Source organism: Peromyscus eremicus, chromosome 9, assembly GCF_949786415.1.
Source record: "Peromyscus eremicus chromosome 9, PerEre_H2_v1, whole genome shotgun sequence".
NCBI lineage: Eukaryota > Metazoa > Chordata > Mammalia > Rodentia > Cricetidae > Peromyscus > Peromyscus eremicus.
The window spans coordinates 88267676-88286373 of record NC_081425.1 but is presented as its reverse complement, the minus strand read 5'-3'; the positions used below and the strand labels follow the sequence as shown (position 1 = coordinate 88286373).

The 18698-nt window shown below is 38.7% G+C and overlaps 1 protein-coding gene across 1 annotated transcript in view; it reads left to right on the top strand.

The window, feature by feature from the left end:
- The window catches only part of Dnah12 (dynein axonemal heavy chain 12), a 157868-nt gene that overhangs the window by 59439 nt on the left and 79731 nt on the right, over positions 1–18698 (top strand). The window contains exons 32-38 of the mRNA XM_059273985.1: positions 1214–1297; positions 1802–1990; positions 4348–4467; positions 6297–6485; positions 9494–9645; positions 10659–10797; positions 11869–12035. Coding sequence (XP_059129968.1) covers positions 1214–1297; positions 1802–1990; positions 4348–4467; positions 6297–6485; positions 9494–9645; positions 10659–10797; positions 11869–12035 — 1040 coding nt within the window. The remainder of the gene's footprint in view (positions 1–1213; positions 1298–1801; positions 1991–4347; positions 4468–6296; positions 6486–9493; positions 9646–10658; positions 10798–11868; positions 12036–18698) is intronic.

The following is an 18698-nucleotide window of genomic DNA, read 5'->3' as shown; positions in this document are numbered from 1 at the left end:
AGGTAAATTTCCAGATATATGAAATGAATGGCTGGAACAAAGTAAATAAAAAACAAACGAAGACAGGATGGTCAGGAACATAAGATGTTATTGTTTTAAAATGCTCATGCTCATGAACTCTGGCCCAGGCTGGAGTTAGAATTCGACTGGGCCAAGTGCTGAGGGCTTTGATGAGGAGAGAATCATTGGGGCCTGGTGGGTGATAGCAAGGCAAGGGTTGACAGACGGCTGACTTGCCCTTGATGGTGAAGTCTAAGAGATTGGTAGACAACACAGTAGAGTGAGTGATGATGTTGTCTTAACTTGGTAGCAAGTAGAAGAGTGTTTACTGGCATAATCTGATATACATTTGGAAAGTATTCTAGACGAGTTCTCTCAAGTAGAACTTTTCCTACAGTTCTGGAAACATCTGCACTGTTAATGTAGCCATCAATCAGTCACATATGGCTTGTTAACGTTTCATTTGCAGAATGGCTTAGTATAGCTGGAGACCTGACCTTGGGGTGGGGAGAGAGCCCAGAAGTAGAGTGCCTGCCTAGCATGCCCTCACTTCCTCTTTGGCACCAAGAAAATCAGTGCTAAAGAACTGAACTTTAAACTTCATTTAATTTTACATTGGTCACTTAAATACAAATAGCTCTGAATGGCTAGCAGCTACCATATTACACAATGCAACTCTTTGCCATTCTATTTTATACCTAAGGAGTTGAATCCAGAAGTGTTAGAGGCTTCACTGTTGACATATGACCTTCTAGATAAGGTAAACTTGAGTCTAGAATGGTGATTGTAGGAGCAAAGAGGAAACCGAGAGAAAAGTAGATGTGGGAAAGACTTTGGAAACTGAGAGAAAAGTAGATGTGGGAAAGACTTTGTAGTGAAATTAATTTGATATATGAATAGTTGATAATAACAGTTACTAATACTATTAAAATTTAATCATCTCAAAGCCAAGGAGATTGAGATAACGTAGTTTAATAATAATGGGAAAGTTGAGAATTGAGAGAAATGATGAATTCAAGTTTTGAACATATATGATAAAAGAGGGAGTGTTTTAGATTAAAGAAGATAAGGAGACATCATAAACACAGGGCTAGACTAGAGTTTTTTCTGGCTTCCAGCCATATTTATGTCTTTATATGGTAGCATGTGCTTTATCTATAAACAGATTACTTTTACCTAAATTTTAAAATATGTGAAAAATATTTCCCCTTAGCTTTGCCTTATGAGTGGAGAAATCATTCAAATGTCTCCTCAGATGAGCCTCATCTTTGAAACAATGGACCTTTCACAGGCTTCCGTGAGTTCTTGATATAATAGTATTTTGTTATTTGTTTGTTTATTCATTAATTGAATCAAAATATTTTATTTTGTGTCCTAAAATGGGTTTAACATCAAGGATGTACAAATGAATAAGACTCAATGTATGTTTAAAAAGAATGAGAAGCATGCTAATAAATAATCTCAATACATAGTTACACATAAGTACTCTTAGAGTATGGAGGGAACTGAGTATCCATGGGGGTAATGAAAAGAGAAAGACCTTAGAAGATGTTTGTGTTTAACCTAGTTTTGCAGAAGAGTCAAGACTTCTTCAAAGAGGTTAGCTAGGATCGGGCATTTCAAATTATGACTGGATGATGTATAAACATGAAGAGGTATAGTATGTCTAAGGACCTGACTGAACGGGGAACATCTAGTTAGTGTGTGTTAGACTGTAGAAACAGGCAGGTCTAGATCATGAATGGACTTTGAAGTGCTAGCTGATAATTGTCAGATAAAAGAAAACCTTTTTTTTCTCCAGCCTGCCACTGTGAGTCGTTGTGGTATGATTTATTTGGAACCTTCACAGTTAGGATGGGAACCACTTGTGAGTTCGTGGTTGAATTCATTGAGAGAGCCTCTAAGTGAACCAGAATATCAAATTCTGCTGAATGAACTTTTCAGATGGCTGGTACCACCTTCTTTAGCATTTCGTAAGAAAAAATGCAAGGTAACGGCACTGTAATTCTCTGACTCAACTCTGATTTCCGAAGACTGTCCAACTTAACTAAATCTACAGTCACTGTGCTGAGTGACTGACGAAAGCCAATTTCTCTTTACCTTTCTTTTATTTATTTATCATTTTGGCCTTGAACTCACTATATAACTGAGAATGACCTTGAATTTTTGATCCTTCTGCCTCTGCCTCCCAAATTCTGAGATTACAAGCATGTCCCTTCCATGCCCAGCCTTCTTTGATTTTATGTTGCTTAAATTGCAAATAACTTAAAAGATTAAATTAACTTTAACTAGAATATTTATATCAAGCCATAGTTTCTAGACCTTTAAAAATCCCTATATTTAAAAAATATTTTAGGTGCTAGAGAGATGGCTCAGTGGTTAAGAATACACACTGCTCTTGTAGAGGATCCACATTCAGTTCCCAGCTCCCATGTTGAGTGGCTCACAACTGTCTATAACTCCAACTCCAGGGTCTCTGATGCCCACCTACACTCAGATGTGCATGTGTACACACACACACACACACACACACACACACACACACACACTTTAATAAAAATAGATTTTAAAATATTTTAAATATGTGTCTTTTTAAACTCACATGAGTGTTTAGCATTTTGTGAAGATTCTTTATGCTGTGCTATTTTCCTGAGGCTGTCATAACAAATTACTACCAATGTGGTTTCCTAAATAACGGAACTTTACTTTCTCATGGTTCCGGAGGTTAGAGGCTGACATCAAGATGTTGGCAGAGCTGTGCTTCCCTGGAAATGCTAAGGGAGAATCTTTCCTTTATCTTCCAGATTCTGGTGGCTCCAGTTCTGTGGCTCATGGCTGCATAACTCCAATCCCTTCTTCCAGCCTCACACGGCCTTTTCTCTGTGGCACTTGGGGTCTTAGATTTCATGCCTATTGAATAGTTCATAATGATGTCCTCATCTCCAGATTTTTAGTTACATCTATAAAGATCTTTTACCATAAATTCTTGGGATCATAATATAGAAGACCACCAATGCACATATATCATTAATATATTGATACCAGAAGAAACTCAATGGCTTCCCATCCTAAAATACGATTTTAGGAAGAGAAAAGATATGGTATTAAAAGAAAAGCACTAGACAATTCCACATTGCAAAGATTATTTATGGTGACTTCATAGGGAAAATCAAAGTTGTTAGCAATTTCTCAGTTTTAAATCCCTACTACTATAAAAATAAATAAAAACAAAATAAGCTCTGTCTTTCAGGTAGTGAGTGATGGGTTTTCTTTTCATAGTTGTCGTATTTTCTATGTGCAGCCAGTTCTAAAGCAACGTTGGCTTATGTTCTCCTTGGTAATCTTTGCATGTGTCTTCTCTCCAGCCATGTCCATACCTCAGCCTTCCCTGGAGAGTGTGGCCTCAGTTCTGACTTCTCTCCTATCTGGATCATCACAGTAGCATTGCTCTGGTGCAGTCCACACCTTACTTACAGTTAGAACAGAGATTCTAAACGCCCACTCATCCTGTTTATTCCCTACTTAAAAGTCCTTTGGAGCCTTAGTCCTATGATGACCTTTAACAAGCCCATATGACTCTTGGAGTCTGATTCTTGTCTGCTCCTCAAGCATAATTTTTTTGTCATCCCGCCTTTATATCCTGTAAGTTCACCTTAGTAGTCCGTCTCTGCCTGTATTTGTTATATAATTTTACTGCCTTAAACATCCTTCCCTCCTCTCCTCTGTTTACCTAACTTCCATTTTCCTTGAAAATTCAGTTCACCTTCTTCTTCCCTGGGAAGGCTTTTTGTTATTTATCCTTCTCCAGTTTCCCTGAAACCAATTTCTGGGCCTATTCCTCCCCCAAGTACTCTAGCACCTTCTCTCTTCTGAGACTGCCTCCGTCATAGAATTATCTCACTATGTTATATTTGCCTGTTTTGTTTTAGTGTGGCTCCTTTCCAGGGATTGTGTCTCTTATTTCCACATCTCCCAGCTTGCTCCATGGTTATAAATATAATATGTCTTTCATAAACATAGAATAAATAACTTAATGATTGGCTATAAGAGACTCCATTCCACTATCCTTAGAATATTGTTTATTCTTTGTATAGTACCTAATTTCCATTTGTCATGGGATTTAGAATAAGAATACATTGTGTATTGTCATATGATAAGCCAAACTAAAACCTTTTGAGACATGGTTTTATTGTGCCTACAGTTTATTTTCTGTAAGTTTAAATGTTAAAAGAACATATCAATAATGTACATGCTCTTACCATTTTTATAAAATGAAATGTTTACTTGCATTTCTTCTCCAAATAAGATGGAAATTTTCAAAAGCATGTTATCATTTTCCCTTTGCAGGAACTAATTCCTACAAGTAACATCAATGCAGTTGTCTCTCTCACACGCCTCTTTGAGATACTTCTCTGTAATGTGCTGGAAAATGAACCCACTACCAAGCACATTCGTGTTTGGATTATGGTTGGTTTTATATTTAAGATGGTTTTAAGTTAAAAAATAAAATGTGGTGATAGAAAATAAGATTTGTATTCAGAAAGACCTTTATAAGACCCAGAGCAGTTTTTTGATGATCACTGAATAATAGCTGAGGACACTAAGTTAGCCTGACCTGGCATTCATATTCTAAAAACAACTCTAAAGAAAATAAAATATGTCAGAATGAACTCAAACTATGCTATTCTTAATGAAGCACCATGTGTTGATAGTCCCTTGATGGGTGGCGCAGTGTTAAACTCACTTGCTTTAAATTAGCTGATTTTGTTTGTCTTAGTGCTAAGCAGGCCTAGAGGCTGCACAGAAACCAGCAGAAAGACTGGGGGAGGTACCCAACCAGATGGGTGGATATAGGCGGAATCAGTGGAGGACTTACGGAGACATTAGTAGTAGTCCTTGCTAGCCAGTGTCTAGAGTTCAAAGAAGACCAGAGACTATAGCAATTGTGAACAGAAGTTACCAAAGGGAAACAAAAGAAGAAAACTAAACATTTTTGTTCCCTGTCTGCACCTTTCTCCAATCTACCACCTTGTTCTTAATGCACTCTACCCTCCCTTTGTCTTCCTTTATGTGGCAGCAGCACTTCCCTCTCATGGTTTTTCCTCCACCTTGTTGTAAAAAAACAAAACAACAAAACAAAAAACAAAAAAACAAAAACAAAAACCCAAAACCAACCAAACAAACAAACAAAAAACTACCTCTTAGGCAAGCGAGGTCGCTCAGTAGGTAAAAGCACTTGCTGACAAGTTTAATCTCCGGGAGTCACGTGAGTGGAAAGGAGAGAGTCAACTCCCATCAGTTGTCCTCTGCCCTCAACACGTGTGCTCCCCCCCCCACACACACAGATAAATGAATGAAATGTAATGCAAGCCTTCCCTCGCACCTTTCATCCCTTCACAAATGTGTTGTGTGGCGTTTGTTTACCTGACTTCTCCTTATGGTTGGAGTTGTCTTTTCAGGACTATCTGTTCACATTCTTCCACAGCTATTATTGTTAGCTTTCATAAAACTACCCCAGGAATAGTCCATCTATCTATAATTTTGTGCATTTCCAGAAAACTTTTGTTCTCTTGATATACCCAGACTCCTAATTTATCACATGGTTCAGAATACTTCATAAGACTTATGTAGATTGATTCCTGATTGAGAATTTGAGGGCAATGTTTTCATTTAGCCAGATTAGGCATGCACATAGAATGAAATTCAAAAGTCAAAGGCATATTTTCTGTTTATACCAGTCTTTCAGCCACCTCAACGCAACAATTGTTAGTGCCCCTCATCGCCTTGCGAAGGCATCATTTTATATATATATATATATATATATATATATATATATATATACTCTTTCCTGTGTGTGTATTTTATATGTCAATATTTACTAATTATATTTACAAACTATATTTACTTATTTGCATCTCAATTGCAATATGTCTTGATTTTTCCATATCAGCGTTACAGAGTTACATCATTTTAACCACTGTGTATCCATCAACATGTGGGACAAACTGTAAATAAGAGAGATGTAACGAATATTTTTATACATATATCATTTTCACTGGTAGGAATATATTTGAGGATGAATTGAATAGATGTCCCTAGGTCATTTGATGTAGGCATTTAAGTTTTTGATCACTATGCCGAAGAAATGATTCTTTATATGATTTAGCTGTACTAAGTTCTACTTTGTTTATTTGCATGACCTTTCCCAGTAATCAGGCCTTAATATATTAAAGTTTAGCTATTCCTTGTAAATGTTCTTTAAAAATGGTCACTCTAGTTAACTTTTTCCCCAACAGGCCTGCTTTATATTCTCTTTGATTTGGTCCATCGGAGCAAGTTGTGATACAAACGGTCGCCTTGCCTTTGATAATTTCTTACGAACAATTGTAACAGGGAAAGATGAAGAAGAACCAATGCCAAACTCTGTGGGTAAATGGGAATGCCCATTTGATGAAAAAGGCCTGGTCTATGACTACATGTATGAGGTATGACTTAAAGTGCATGTGAGGACAAAATGTGAAACACAAAGCCCTGGGGCAGCAGGCACAATGCCTGAGTTTTCATCTGAGTGATGACTCCTGTGCTGAGATGCTTCGTCCCTTCTTCTTTCTCCTGTAGACTTGTTCTAGTCACAGCTTATGATGTCACATGCAACTTTAACTTACTTTTCCACTCTGTGAAAGAATTCTTAATAGCCTTCTTTAAAACAGAAAACATTTAATCCATCATCTTATTCGTGCAAATTTTATTTTGCAACCATGAGATCTAATTAGAGCCTTAGTTATAATTTTACCTATTTATAGAAATCTAGAAAGAGACAGGACTCAAACCCAACTAGCAGTGGAAAATGAATTCCTTCACACAAATCATATAAACATAGAATTTTAAGAATATGACCAAAGGCAGTTTTATCTTTATTAGTCATAGAGGAAGTCAGTGAAATAATCTCTAAAAGTGAATAATCAAGAGACAGTAGTATAAGCTGTTTTCTAACAACTGAAAGTAAATATCAAAATATCCAGTTTAAATAGGTAAAAGTAGTTGCCATTGGGAAAGAGAAAATGGGAATTGACAACTGTTCCTTTTTTAATCTTTTTGTTTGTTTGCTTTTGTTTTGATTTGTTTTTCAAGACAGGGTTTCTCTGTGTAGCCCTGACTGTCCTGGAACTCACTTTGTAGACCAGGCTGGCCTTGAACTCAGGGATCTGCCTGCCTCTGTCTCTCAAGTTCTGGGACTAAAGGTGTGCACCACCACATCCAGCATCTTTTTCTTAACCTAATAAAACTTTTAACTCCAAAATACATGTCTATATAACTTTAATATGACTCTAAGAGTTTTTTTAAAAAATTAATTGCTGAGCTAGTGAGATGACAATTAGCAAAAACACTTGGCACACAAACTTGAATCCCTGAGTTCTACCGTGTGTGTCCCACAGTGGAAGGAGAGGGCAGCTTCCCAAAAGTTGTCCACTGACCTTCATAGGCTTGCTGTGGCACTTCTTTGCCTAATAGAACACAGCAAACAATTCCTAGCACCAGCTAAGCACTGGAGCGGGTCCTAGACTCTGGCTACTTTGCCAGGAATTAACTTTTATTATTCGATAGTAGGAGACCTAGGGATCTGCAAGGGGAAGGGAAGAGTAATCAGGAGAAGAGAGCAATGGTTGAGGCTGGTACTGACTGGAAGACATCAGGACAGCAGCATGTTCAGCCAGTGGTTCAAAAGAATTGCAAGACTTTTTTGTTTCGTTTTTGTTTTTTACAAGATAAGTTTTCTGAGTGTAGCCCTGTCCATCCTGGACCAGGCTGGCCTTGAACTTGGAGAGATTCACCTGCCTGTGTCTCTAGAGTGCTGGAATTAGAGGCATGCCCCACCATCACTCAGCATGAATTAAAAGACTTTAATAGTACAGCTCTGCTGATTGTCTTGGCTGAACATCAGCCTAGGTCAAAAAAGACAAAACAGCAAACAAATACAGAGGTCTCAAATGATGTTTTATTTTTAGTTAGATTATAGCTTATTTACTTTAAGACATGAAAGATACGAAACCAAAATCTAACAAATTGCAACTTAAGTTAAACTAGAATACTTTGAAATAAATACTCAGCATATGCAAAAGGCATATTAAAGGCATTTAGGAAAGATTAGATATTAAGAGGACATAAATTCATCTGGACATGATGGTGCACACCTTTAGTCTCAGAACTCAGGAGAAAGAGGCAGTCGGCTCTCTGTGAGTTCAAGCCCAGCCTGGTCCTCAGAGTGAGTTCCAGGACAGCCATGGCTACAGCTATCTCAAAAAATAAAGGACATAAATTTTAGATACATTGAGTTTATGATAAAGTGATGTTTACATTCTTTGGATTATCATTAAAAATTAATTGTATTAATTGAGCGGTAGATTCATGGATGTTTGTTTATTAATCTGCTTTATTAATAAAGATGTTACTTACATTTTATAGAATTATTATAATATTACATTATAAATGGGGAAAAGGCTAAAGTTTTTTTTTTTTTTTTTTGGTTTTTGAGACAGGGTTTCTCTGTGTAGCTTTGCGCCTTTCCTGGAACTCACTTGGTAGCCCAGGCTGGCCTCGAACTCACAGAGATCCGCCTGGCTCTGCCTCCCGAGTGCTGGGATTAAAGGCGTGCGCCACCACCGCCCGGCAAGGCTAAAGTTTTTAATTTTGAGAGATGTCCTTTAGAATATTTAAAAACGTTTATGTGTATGGGTGTTTTACCTGCATGTATGTATGTGCGCTAAGTGCATGTTTGGTACCTAGAGAAGTCAGAAGAAGGCATCAGATCTCCTGGAACTGGAGTTACAGTTGCGAGCTGACACGTGGGTGCTGGAAACTGAACCTGGGTCCTCTGGAAGAACAGCCAGTGCTCTTGTGCACTGAGCCATCTCTCCCTGATTTAGAATTCTTAATAAAACTTACTTTTCAAAAAAAAGACAGTAAGTCCCTTTTCCAGTGCTAGTCATCCAGGAATGGAGGCTCTGGCTGTGAGTGTTAATGGACTCTCGATGTTATCTCAGGTTGCAGATCCTTACTGTAGTAGCTGCCGTAGCCCATTTGTCTTTATTCTTCTGTAAACAGCTTGTTTCTGTTCTTTACCCATCTTTCAACTGAGTTAACTTTTCCTTGTCAACAGGTAAAATGTCATTGTGTTACAGTTGTTATGTTTTATCTAAGGGCTCAAATTTTTTTTTTTTTGTTTTGTTTTGTTTTGTTTTGTTTTGTTTTTCAAGACAGGGTTTCTCTGTGTAGCTTTGTGCCTTTCCTGGAACTCACTTGGTAGCCCAGGCCGGCCTCAAACTCACAGAGATCCGCCTGCCTCTGCCTCCCGAGTGCTGGGATTAAAGGCATGCGCCACCACCGCCTGGCTAAGGGCTCAAATTTTAAGAAGCAAGTGTTGTAAGTATTGAACAGATTCTTTCAGATGTAGCAAGTACATAGTTATAATATTTTAAAACATTTTCTCTTACAGTTAAAAAACCGGGGTCGCTGGCTCCATTGGAATGAATTAATTAAAAGTTCTAGTTTAGAAGACAAACGTACCAAGATTCAAGACATCATAGTTCCTACAATGGACACAATAAGATATACTTTCCTAATGGATTTGAGTATTACCTATGCAAAGTAAGAAACTCTACTGTAAACATGAATTCTAAATGTAACAGTACCATTCTAATAAAATGGTAGCATTTTTTAAAGTAAACTTTAAGGTCATTGAGTTTCAGGCAGCTGAGACTGTGGCTGGGAGCTAATTAACATGTTCTAAATGATAGCTACTGTTATTGGAAAACCTAGAATTCAGCTTTCTTATTACTCACTGCAAAGTTTTAACGGAACTATAGTTTAGTGCCTTTTAAGTCATCAAAATTCACTTGTAGTGTTACTATTGAAAAGCTATAGATTCTGGGATGGGGAAATGGCTCAGTCAGTAAAGTTTTACTTCCTAAGCGTGTGGAACCAGACTCCATCTAAAAAGCAATGGGCATGATGGTGCACACTTGTAGTCACAGCCATGGCAAGATGGGAGAGAGAGAGAGAGACACACACACACGGGCTGAACCCTGAAAGCATATGGGCCAGCTAGCCTAGCCTTCTTGGCAAAGTTCTAGGCCACTGAGGGACCCTGTCTCAAACAAAAGGTGGGAAGTACCTGGGAATACTACCATGGTCGTCTCTGAACTCCATACATGTGTTGTGCCTGTGCATGTCTACACATACATATGTACTCATACAACCAACCACCCCCCCACAAGTCTATGCGTTTTACATACAGGTTCAGTGTCTCCAGACTAGTAGGGCAGTAACCTTTTGGAGAATGCTCCTGTCTCTGCTTCTCATCTCACAGTAGGAATGCTGGGGTTGCAGACACCAGCTTCCAGGTCCCTTGTTACATGTGTTCCAGGGATCCAAACTCAGGGCATCAGACTTGCAAGGCAAGTGCTTTCACCTGCTGAGCCGCTGCCTTGGTCCTACCTTTACTGGGCTTTCACGAACAATTATATGCATGTGGAGTTTTAGATAGAAATGACTTAACTACTATTTAAAGGTTTTTTAAATACTTATTTGAGTTTCTTTCCATAAAAATGCTCTCCTACTTTCTTCCATTTTGAATTATGTTATTCATTATTTTCATAAAGGCCACTGCTTTTTGTGGGTCCAACTGGTACAGGAAAGTCAGTGTATGTGAAGGATAAGCTAATGAATCACTTGGAAAAAGACAAGTACTTCCCTTTCTATGTCAATTTCTCTGCACGGACCAGTGCGAATCAGGTTCAGGTTAGTATAAAGCCAGGAACTTGGCCTTATAAGCATTATGCTTTATCTTATTTGATAAACATTAAAATATTTAGTTATATGTTAAACATGCAGCTTTGTAAATCTATGAATAAAAAGATAACGCTTTTGCATTAGCCCTTTATTAAGATTTGTCACTAATTGTGGCTTGAGAAGCAACAGTTGACTCACCTGGAGAATAAAGTGTAAGAAACGCTCATGTGTGTGCATACAAGAGTAGTGGGCGGGCATAGGAGAATATCCAGTTGTTTCCTGTACTCTGCTGGATGACTTTTAAGGACATTTGCTGCTCACTTGATTGGTCCAACCATGATATATTGCATGACCTTCTTTGGCCCCTAAATGCAACAAGCTGAAGCTATTTCATGAAGCTTCTTGTAATTGCCACATTTAGCATCTGTTCCTAAATTTGTGCCTACTTATTCTCCCCAACCCTATTTCTGTTGTTTTCAGCCAAGAGATTTATCTTCATTTCAAAGTCATGCAAAGTTAGAGTACTGTAAAATTTTTAAATAAAATAATCTTGCTATTCAGTTTTACAATGTCCAAGCAAGTTTAAAAATTACCAGAAATATTTAAAAAGCATATACATTTATGTTGACCTTAAAAATCCAACAAAGGTTGGAAAAATTAATGCTTTTAATTAAACCTTAGGTAAAGGGGTATCCAGTGTGAAAAGTATTATAGAATTATACATGTGTATATGTAATGCAAGCTTGACATGTAAACACCTGTTATAAATCTAAGAGCAAGGGAGAGCTTCAACAGATGTTATTTGAATTGATGTCAAGTTTAAAGTTTAGTATCATTTTAAGTAAGAGTAGCTCAGAGTAATTACGCACATAACATTATTTCCTCTCAAAGGTTGTTCAGTCCTTTTTTCTGATGTTAATTTTTTATGTTAAGTTATTGACTAATTAACAAATGGTAGCTGCTACTGGTATACCATGGATACTGGCTGCATAGATCTTAATATTGACTTAATCAATGATGATAATAGTAAATTTGTAATATTTTCATAGGTAAATATACCTTTTCTTTTTAAATTTTTAGAACATCATTATGTCTAGATTGGACAAAAGGCGCAAGGGAGTATTTGGACCACCTATGGGAAAGAAATGTATAGTGTTTATAGATGATATGAACATGCCTTCATTGGAGAAATATGGAGCTCAACCTCCTATTGAGTTATTACGACAGTTTTTTGATTGTGGACACTGGTAAGTAATTCAATTAAAGTCTTTTTTTCTTTTTATTTATTCTTCTGTCATACAGTACATCCCTACCACAGCCTCCCCTCCCTCCACTCCTCTCAGCTCCCCCACCCCCATTGCCCCTCTTCTCCAGATCCACTCCTCCTCTGTTTTCCTTCAGAAAAGAGTAGGTAGGCCTCCCAGGGATATCAACCAAACATGGCATAACAAGATGCAATAAGACTAGGCACAAATCCTCATATCAAGGCTGGATGAGGCAAAGTAGGAGGAAAAGGGTCCCAAGAGCAAGCACACACACACACACACACACACACACACACACACACACACACACACACACGCGCGCGCATACAACCCCACTCTTAGGAGTTCCACAAAAAAACCCAAGCTACCAATATATGTAGAGGACCTAGTGCAGAACCATGCAGGCTCTGTGATTAACACTCCAGTCTCTGTGAACCCCTGTGAGCCCTGCTTAGTTGATTCTGTGGACCTGTTCTCCTGGTGTCCTCAATCCCTCTGGCTCCTACAATCCTTCCTCCCCTGTAGATGTAACCAACCATCTTTTTAAATAAGAAACACAGAACCAATGCAAAGAAGAAAGCCAAGAGGTCAGAGCTAAGAGCTAAAACCTTACCCTTCCTCCTGCGGTAGTCCTACCTCTCCGAACCAGAGCTACTTTCTGTGTTAAAGTCTTTATATAGAGTTTCTGTTCTGCCTTCTCATTGGTTGTAAACCCAACCACATGACCGCCTCGTCACGGCCTGTCTGTATAGGCCTCCAGGTTTTCTATGATTGGTATTGAGATTAAAGGCATGTGTATCCAATACTGGCTGTATCCCTGAACACACAGAGACTTACTTAGCTCTGCCTACTAAGTGCTGGGATTACATGCGTATGCCACCACTGCCCTGCTTTCCTATGGCTTGCTAATAGCTTTGACCCCGGGCAACTTAATTTATTAACATACAAATAACATTTTAATACAAATAAAATATCACCATATTTCCCCTTTTCTATTTTTTTTTTTTAAGAGTCAACACTGCTTCACGGTTTATTTTGTTGTACATTCTCGTAGAACCGGGTCCATTTTTCCAGTTTTGTAGAAAAATAGATGTTCCAGCCACCATTTACTTAACTGTCTAGTATTTAAGACCAATCAATATGTTCCCTGGAAAGATGAAAAAGTCTCATGACTAACTCGTCTTTTAAAAATTCTTTAAGACAAAAATGTGTGTGTGTGTGTGTGTGTGTGTGTGTGTGTGTGTGTGTTTACTCCCAAAGCACAGCATTTCCACAGCAGCAGCCAACATGGGGCTTAGTAGTGTCACTTCACCCCTAACTAAAGCTTTGTATAAACCAGTGATTTTACTACAAAAAAAACACTGTCCTTGAAAGAAAGGAGTAGCAGTCAGACATCAATGCAAAACTTGGAATGATTAGGTCATAAACATGGCACTTAGAAAAAGTAGCTTATCAGAATAGTCCACACTTAAGTGGTTGGTTACTCTGCTGTGCCTCCTTTAATTTCCCCTCAAAGGAAGAAAAAGAAAGAAAGAAAGAAAGAAAGAAAGAAAGAAAGAAAGAAAGAAAGAGAAAATACTTCCTTCAAAAATCCCCATTAAATGTATGTTTATAAAATTTCAGAAATGCCTTGTTACCCGACCCCCCCCCAAAAAAAAAACTGCACTAACAACTCTTACAGTTCAGATCTGCCATTATCACACCTAAGATTGTAAGAGTTCTTGTGTTCAGCAGCTCTCTGGTTTAAGACGGCCTCCATCTCCTTCACTTACAAAACGCTTTCTTCCTCTTGATGGACAAAGATCTCAGACTTGTTTGGAAATGATTCCAGCCTGAAAACATTCCTCTGCAAATCTCTCCAGCACAGAGTATGAATGTGGGACATCCAGATTAATATCTGGAATTTCATTGTAAATTCTCTCATAACCTCTTTTCATTTGGTCTATGGTAATGGTAGAAGACTTCCACAAGGATTTTTAATAAATCTAAGATCATCTTGAATGCATTTTGTCCAGTTGATTCTAAAACAGTTACAATGGCTTCATACACAAGCTCGTGGTGAAAATGAGGTACTTCCAGCTCCTTAAGGCAGTGTTCAGCTTCAGAGATATCTCCAGAGAGTAAATACTCTTTAAGCAGCCTATCAATCTCTTTAACAAGGTGATTGGCAGACTGCTGCCCGCCTCCAGATCCCCACACACTATCTTTGCGCTTTCCACCTTTAGACATACTCAGAAGCACAGTAGCTTTATCCAAAGCAGCTCTAGCCTGTACACAACCTACAGTTCCTTTGTAAGTATCGATATGCTGGCACTGAGGACATAAAGAATGAAATAAATGGGAATTGGATTTCCACGTCCTCTATTAATGAAGCTAGAATCAATGCCAAGGCAAAAAGACGACTACGGAAAAGCTCGTCCCGGGACTCTGGCAGAGGCGACTCCGTCAGTGATAATGGAAGTGAAGTCATTAGAAGTGGAGTGACTGTGCCCACCAGTCCAAAAGGTGGTGCAGGAGGCAAGGGTGTCTGGGGTACACCTGGACAGGTGTATGATGTGGAGGAGGTTGATGTGAAAGACCCGAACTATGATGATGACCAGGAGAACTGTGTTTATGAAACTGTGGTTTTGCCTCTGGATGAGACAGCATTTGAGAAGACTTTAACACCAATTATACAAGAGTACTTTGAGCATGGAGATACCAATGAAGTTGCGGAAATGTTAAGAGATTTAAACCTTGGTGAAATGAAAAGTGGAGTGCCTGTGTTAGCAGTGTCCTTAGCATTGGAGGGGAAGGCCAGTCATCAGGAAATGACATCCAAGCTGCCTTCTGACCTTTGTGGGACAGTAATGAGCACAAATGATGTGGAGAAGTCATTTGATAAGTTGTTGAAGGATCTACCTGAATTAGCATTGGATACTCCTTGAGCACCACAGTTGGTGGGCCAGTTCATTGCCAGAGCTGTTGGAGATGGAATTTTATGTAATCCCCTTTTCTATTTTAATAAAAAGAAAAAAGGAAAAAGCTTATAACTAACATAAGAAAAACTATATACAAAAGTACAATAACTATATATAATATATACAAGTAGTAAATACCTAAACAATGTCTAGTTCATTTGTATTTGACAAATTCAGAGAAAATAATTCCATTATCTATCCTATTGTATCTAATTCACTTTCTATCCTAACTAGTCTTCAACTATAACTAACTAGTCTTCAACTCCCTCAGAGACCCAAGAAGGAAATAATATTAGCTAACAAAAATAAAAACAGGAAGTACATGCAAGCAACTTCCAAAAAATTGTGAGTTGACAGAAACAGCCAGCTGCCTGGACAGTCACCTGAGGTTTCTCCGCAGTGTTGGGGCATCATCTTCAGCCTATAGGCTTAGCGTATCTGACAGACTCATTTGTGAAGTAGGATGTACACAAGGTCAACAGTTCAACCTCACATTGGGTGAGAGCAGTCCATGCACCAGAAACACCTGAATTCCACTAGTGTCATGTCATGATTTAGGATTTTTAAATTCTGGAAATTGTTGATGTTTTTTGAATTCAGCTGTCCATTCTTCTTGGCTATGTGTGTATGTGCTTCATCTCAGCATCCCGTTCTTCTCCACATCCCTCTATTAAATGCCAGTCTACTATTGAGAGGCATGAGCTTAGTTACTCTTCAAGAATAACTGTTTCAGCTGCTGTTCCATTGCACATCAGAAGCCATCGGCCCACTGCCTGTTCAGCTGCCTTTGAAGAAAAGGGCACTGTACCTTTTCCGGATTGCGAAGGCCACTTCAGGGATGGTGCCATATTGTCCTGGCCTCAGAAGATGCCTTTTGATAAAGCCATAACCACACTTGTTTTCACAAGAATCAGTAGTCATTGGTTTCGTGTCTTGTCTGTCCTGTTTGTCAGCAGTTGATTCAAGGATACTTTGTTGTCCAGTGGCTAACTTTTGCCACAATGAAAGTTAACTCCAATTGCAGTTTTTTCAATGCCCATATTTTCTCTGAAGTAGAGTGGTACTGCCAGGAGCCGACATGTCTCATAGTCATAACAAAAAAGAAAAATTTTCTAAGTTATTAAAACATTTAAATGCCATATTCTGTAGTTCTCTGAAGGGTTTGAAGATAACCTGTCTATCTAAAATATATCTGCTCAATCTTGAAAACATACCTAATATGACTACAAGTTCTATTGTAATGTCTAACTACTAACTTTCATTTCTTTACTCCCCCTCTTCCACAGTGTTCCCCAAACTCTGGCTAATGTCTGGCTGTGGGTCTCTGCATCTGCTCCCATCAGCTGCCAGAGGAAGCCTCTCTGACGATGACTGGGTTAGGCTCTGATCTATGAGTACAGCAGAACAGCATTAGGAATCATTTCATTGACTCTTTTTTTCTTTTTTGCCGGTCGTGTTTGGTTCTGTCCTAGGACTCTGGGCTATTCAGCTTCAAGTTCCTGGTCCAGGCAGTGTCAGTCATGGGCTCCCTCTTGTGGCCCGGGCCTCAAATTAGACCTCAGCACTTCAGGCAGGACAGGTTGTGGGTCAAAGGTTTTGTGGCTGGGCTAGTGTCCCAGTCCTACCACTGGAAGGCTTGCCTGGTTCCTGAAGATGGCTGGTTTATGCTCTTTATCCTCCCTTACTAGGAGTCCTCACTAGGGTCACCCTCATAGGTTCTAAGATGTTTCCACTGCACTAGGTTTCTATATCACTCGTTAAATGCCCCCCAGTTCCAGTCATCTCTTCCTCCATCCCTCCCTTCTCCACCATCCCTTCTGTTCCCACACCTACCCCCAGTCCACCCACATAATCTATTCTATTTCCTCTTCCCAGGAAGATTCATATGTCCTCCTTAGAACTACCCTTGTTACTTAGCCTCTCTGGGTCTGTGGATTGTAGTGGGATTATCCTTTATTAACACCTAATATCCATGTGTAAGTGAGCACATATCATGTTCTTCTTTCTGGGTCTAGTTGCCTTGCTCAGGGTGATTTTTTTCCCTAGTTCCATCCATTTGCCTGCAAATTTCACGAAGTCATTTTTTTAAACAGCTGAGTAATATACTCCATTGTGTAAATGTACCACATTTTCTTTATTCATTCTTTGGTTGAAGAACATCAACATTGTTTCCAATTTCTTGATACTATGAATAATGCTGCTATGAACATAGCTGAGCAAATGTCCTTGTGGTAGGACGGACATCCTTTGGGTATATGCCCAGGACTGGAATAGCTGGGTCTTGAGGTAGATTGATCCCCAATTTTCTGAGGAACTGCCTTATTGATTTGCGTAGTGGCTGTACAAGTTAGCACTCTCACCAGCAGTGGATAAGTGTTCCCCTTACTCCACATCCTTGCCAGCATGAGCTGTCACTTGTGTTATTTATCTTAGTCATTCTGACAGGTTTAAGATGGAATCTCACAGTAGTTTTGATTTGCTTTTAAGTGTTTTTCGACCATTTGAGATTCCTCTATTGATAATTCTGTGTTTCAGTCTGTACCACATCTTTTAATTATTTGATTTGTTGATATCTAGTTTCTTGATTTCTTTACATATTTTGGATATTAGTCCTTTATTGGATGTGGAGTTGGTGGAAATCTTTTCCCGTTCTGTAGGCTGCTGTTTTGTCCTACTGACTGTGTCCTTTGCTTTATAAAGGCTTTTCAGTTGCATGAGGTCCCATAATGTTGATCTTAGTCCCCGTGTTATTGGTGTTCTGTTCAGGAAGTTGTCTCCTGTGCCAGTGCATTCAAGGCTATTCCCCAATTTCCCTTCTAACAGGTTCAGTGTGTCTGGTTTTAGGTCGAAGTCTTTGATCCATTTGGACGTGGGTTTTGTGCAGGGTGATAAATATGGATCTATTTGCATTCTTTTACATGCTAACATCTAGTTAGACCAGCACCATTTGTTGATACTTTCTTTTTTCCATTGTCTATTCTGGCTTCTTTATTTAAAAACAAAACAAAACAAAAAAACCAAGTGAGTGGCATTTATAGACTGGCTCCTTTCACGTAGCAAGTGTTTCTTAGTGCTGAGTTAATATTCCTTTATATAGATGTTCCATAGTTTATTAGTCCACTCGTCTGTTGAGGATATCTTGCTTGTTTTCAGGACAACTAATAATACTTCTATAGACAGTTGTTTGAAAATATTATGTGGATATGTTTTAAATTGCATTAGATAAACACCAACTACAAAAATAGCTAGTGTAATGAGTATCTTAATTTCTTCCCCTGTTGCTATGATAAAATACTTTGTCAAAACCAACTTAAAGAAAAAGGGAGCTTATTTTAGCTTTCCTGGGTTACAGTCTGCCATGGTAGAGAGAAACCAGGGCATCAGGAACTTAAAGCAGCTACTCACAGTCCATCAGCAGTCAGAGGAGAATACAGGCGTGAGAGCTTGCTTTCTCCACTCTTACACAGCCCAGGATCCCAGGCTTAGGAAATGGTACTGCCCAAAGTGGACAGGATTTCCCACCTCAATTAATGTAATTAAGACAATCTCCTATAGATATCCTCCGAGGTCTGAGGGATTCTAGATTTTGACAATTAAAACTAACCTTCACAAATTGTTATGGTAATACAGTGTTCGGTTTTAAAATGAGTATGGAATACACTCCCATAATCCCAGCACTCAGGAA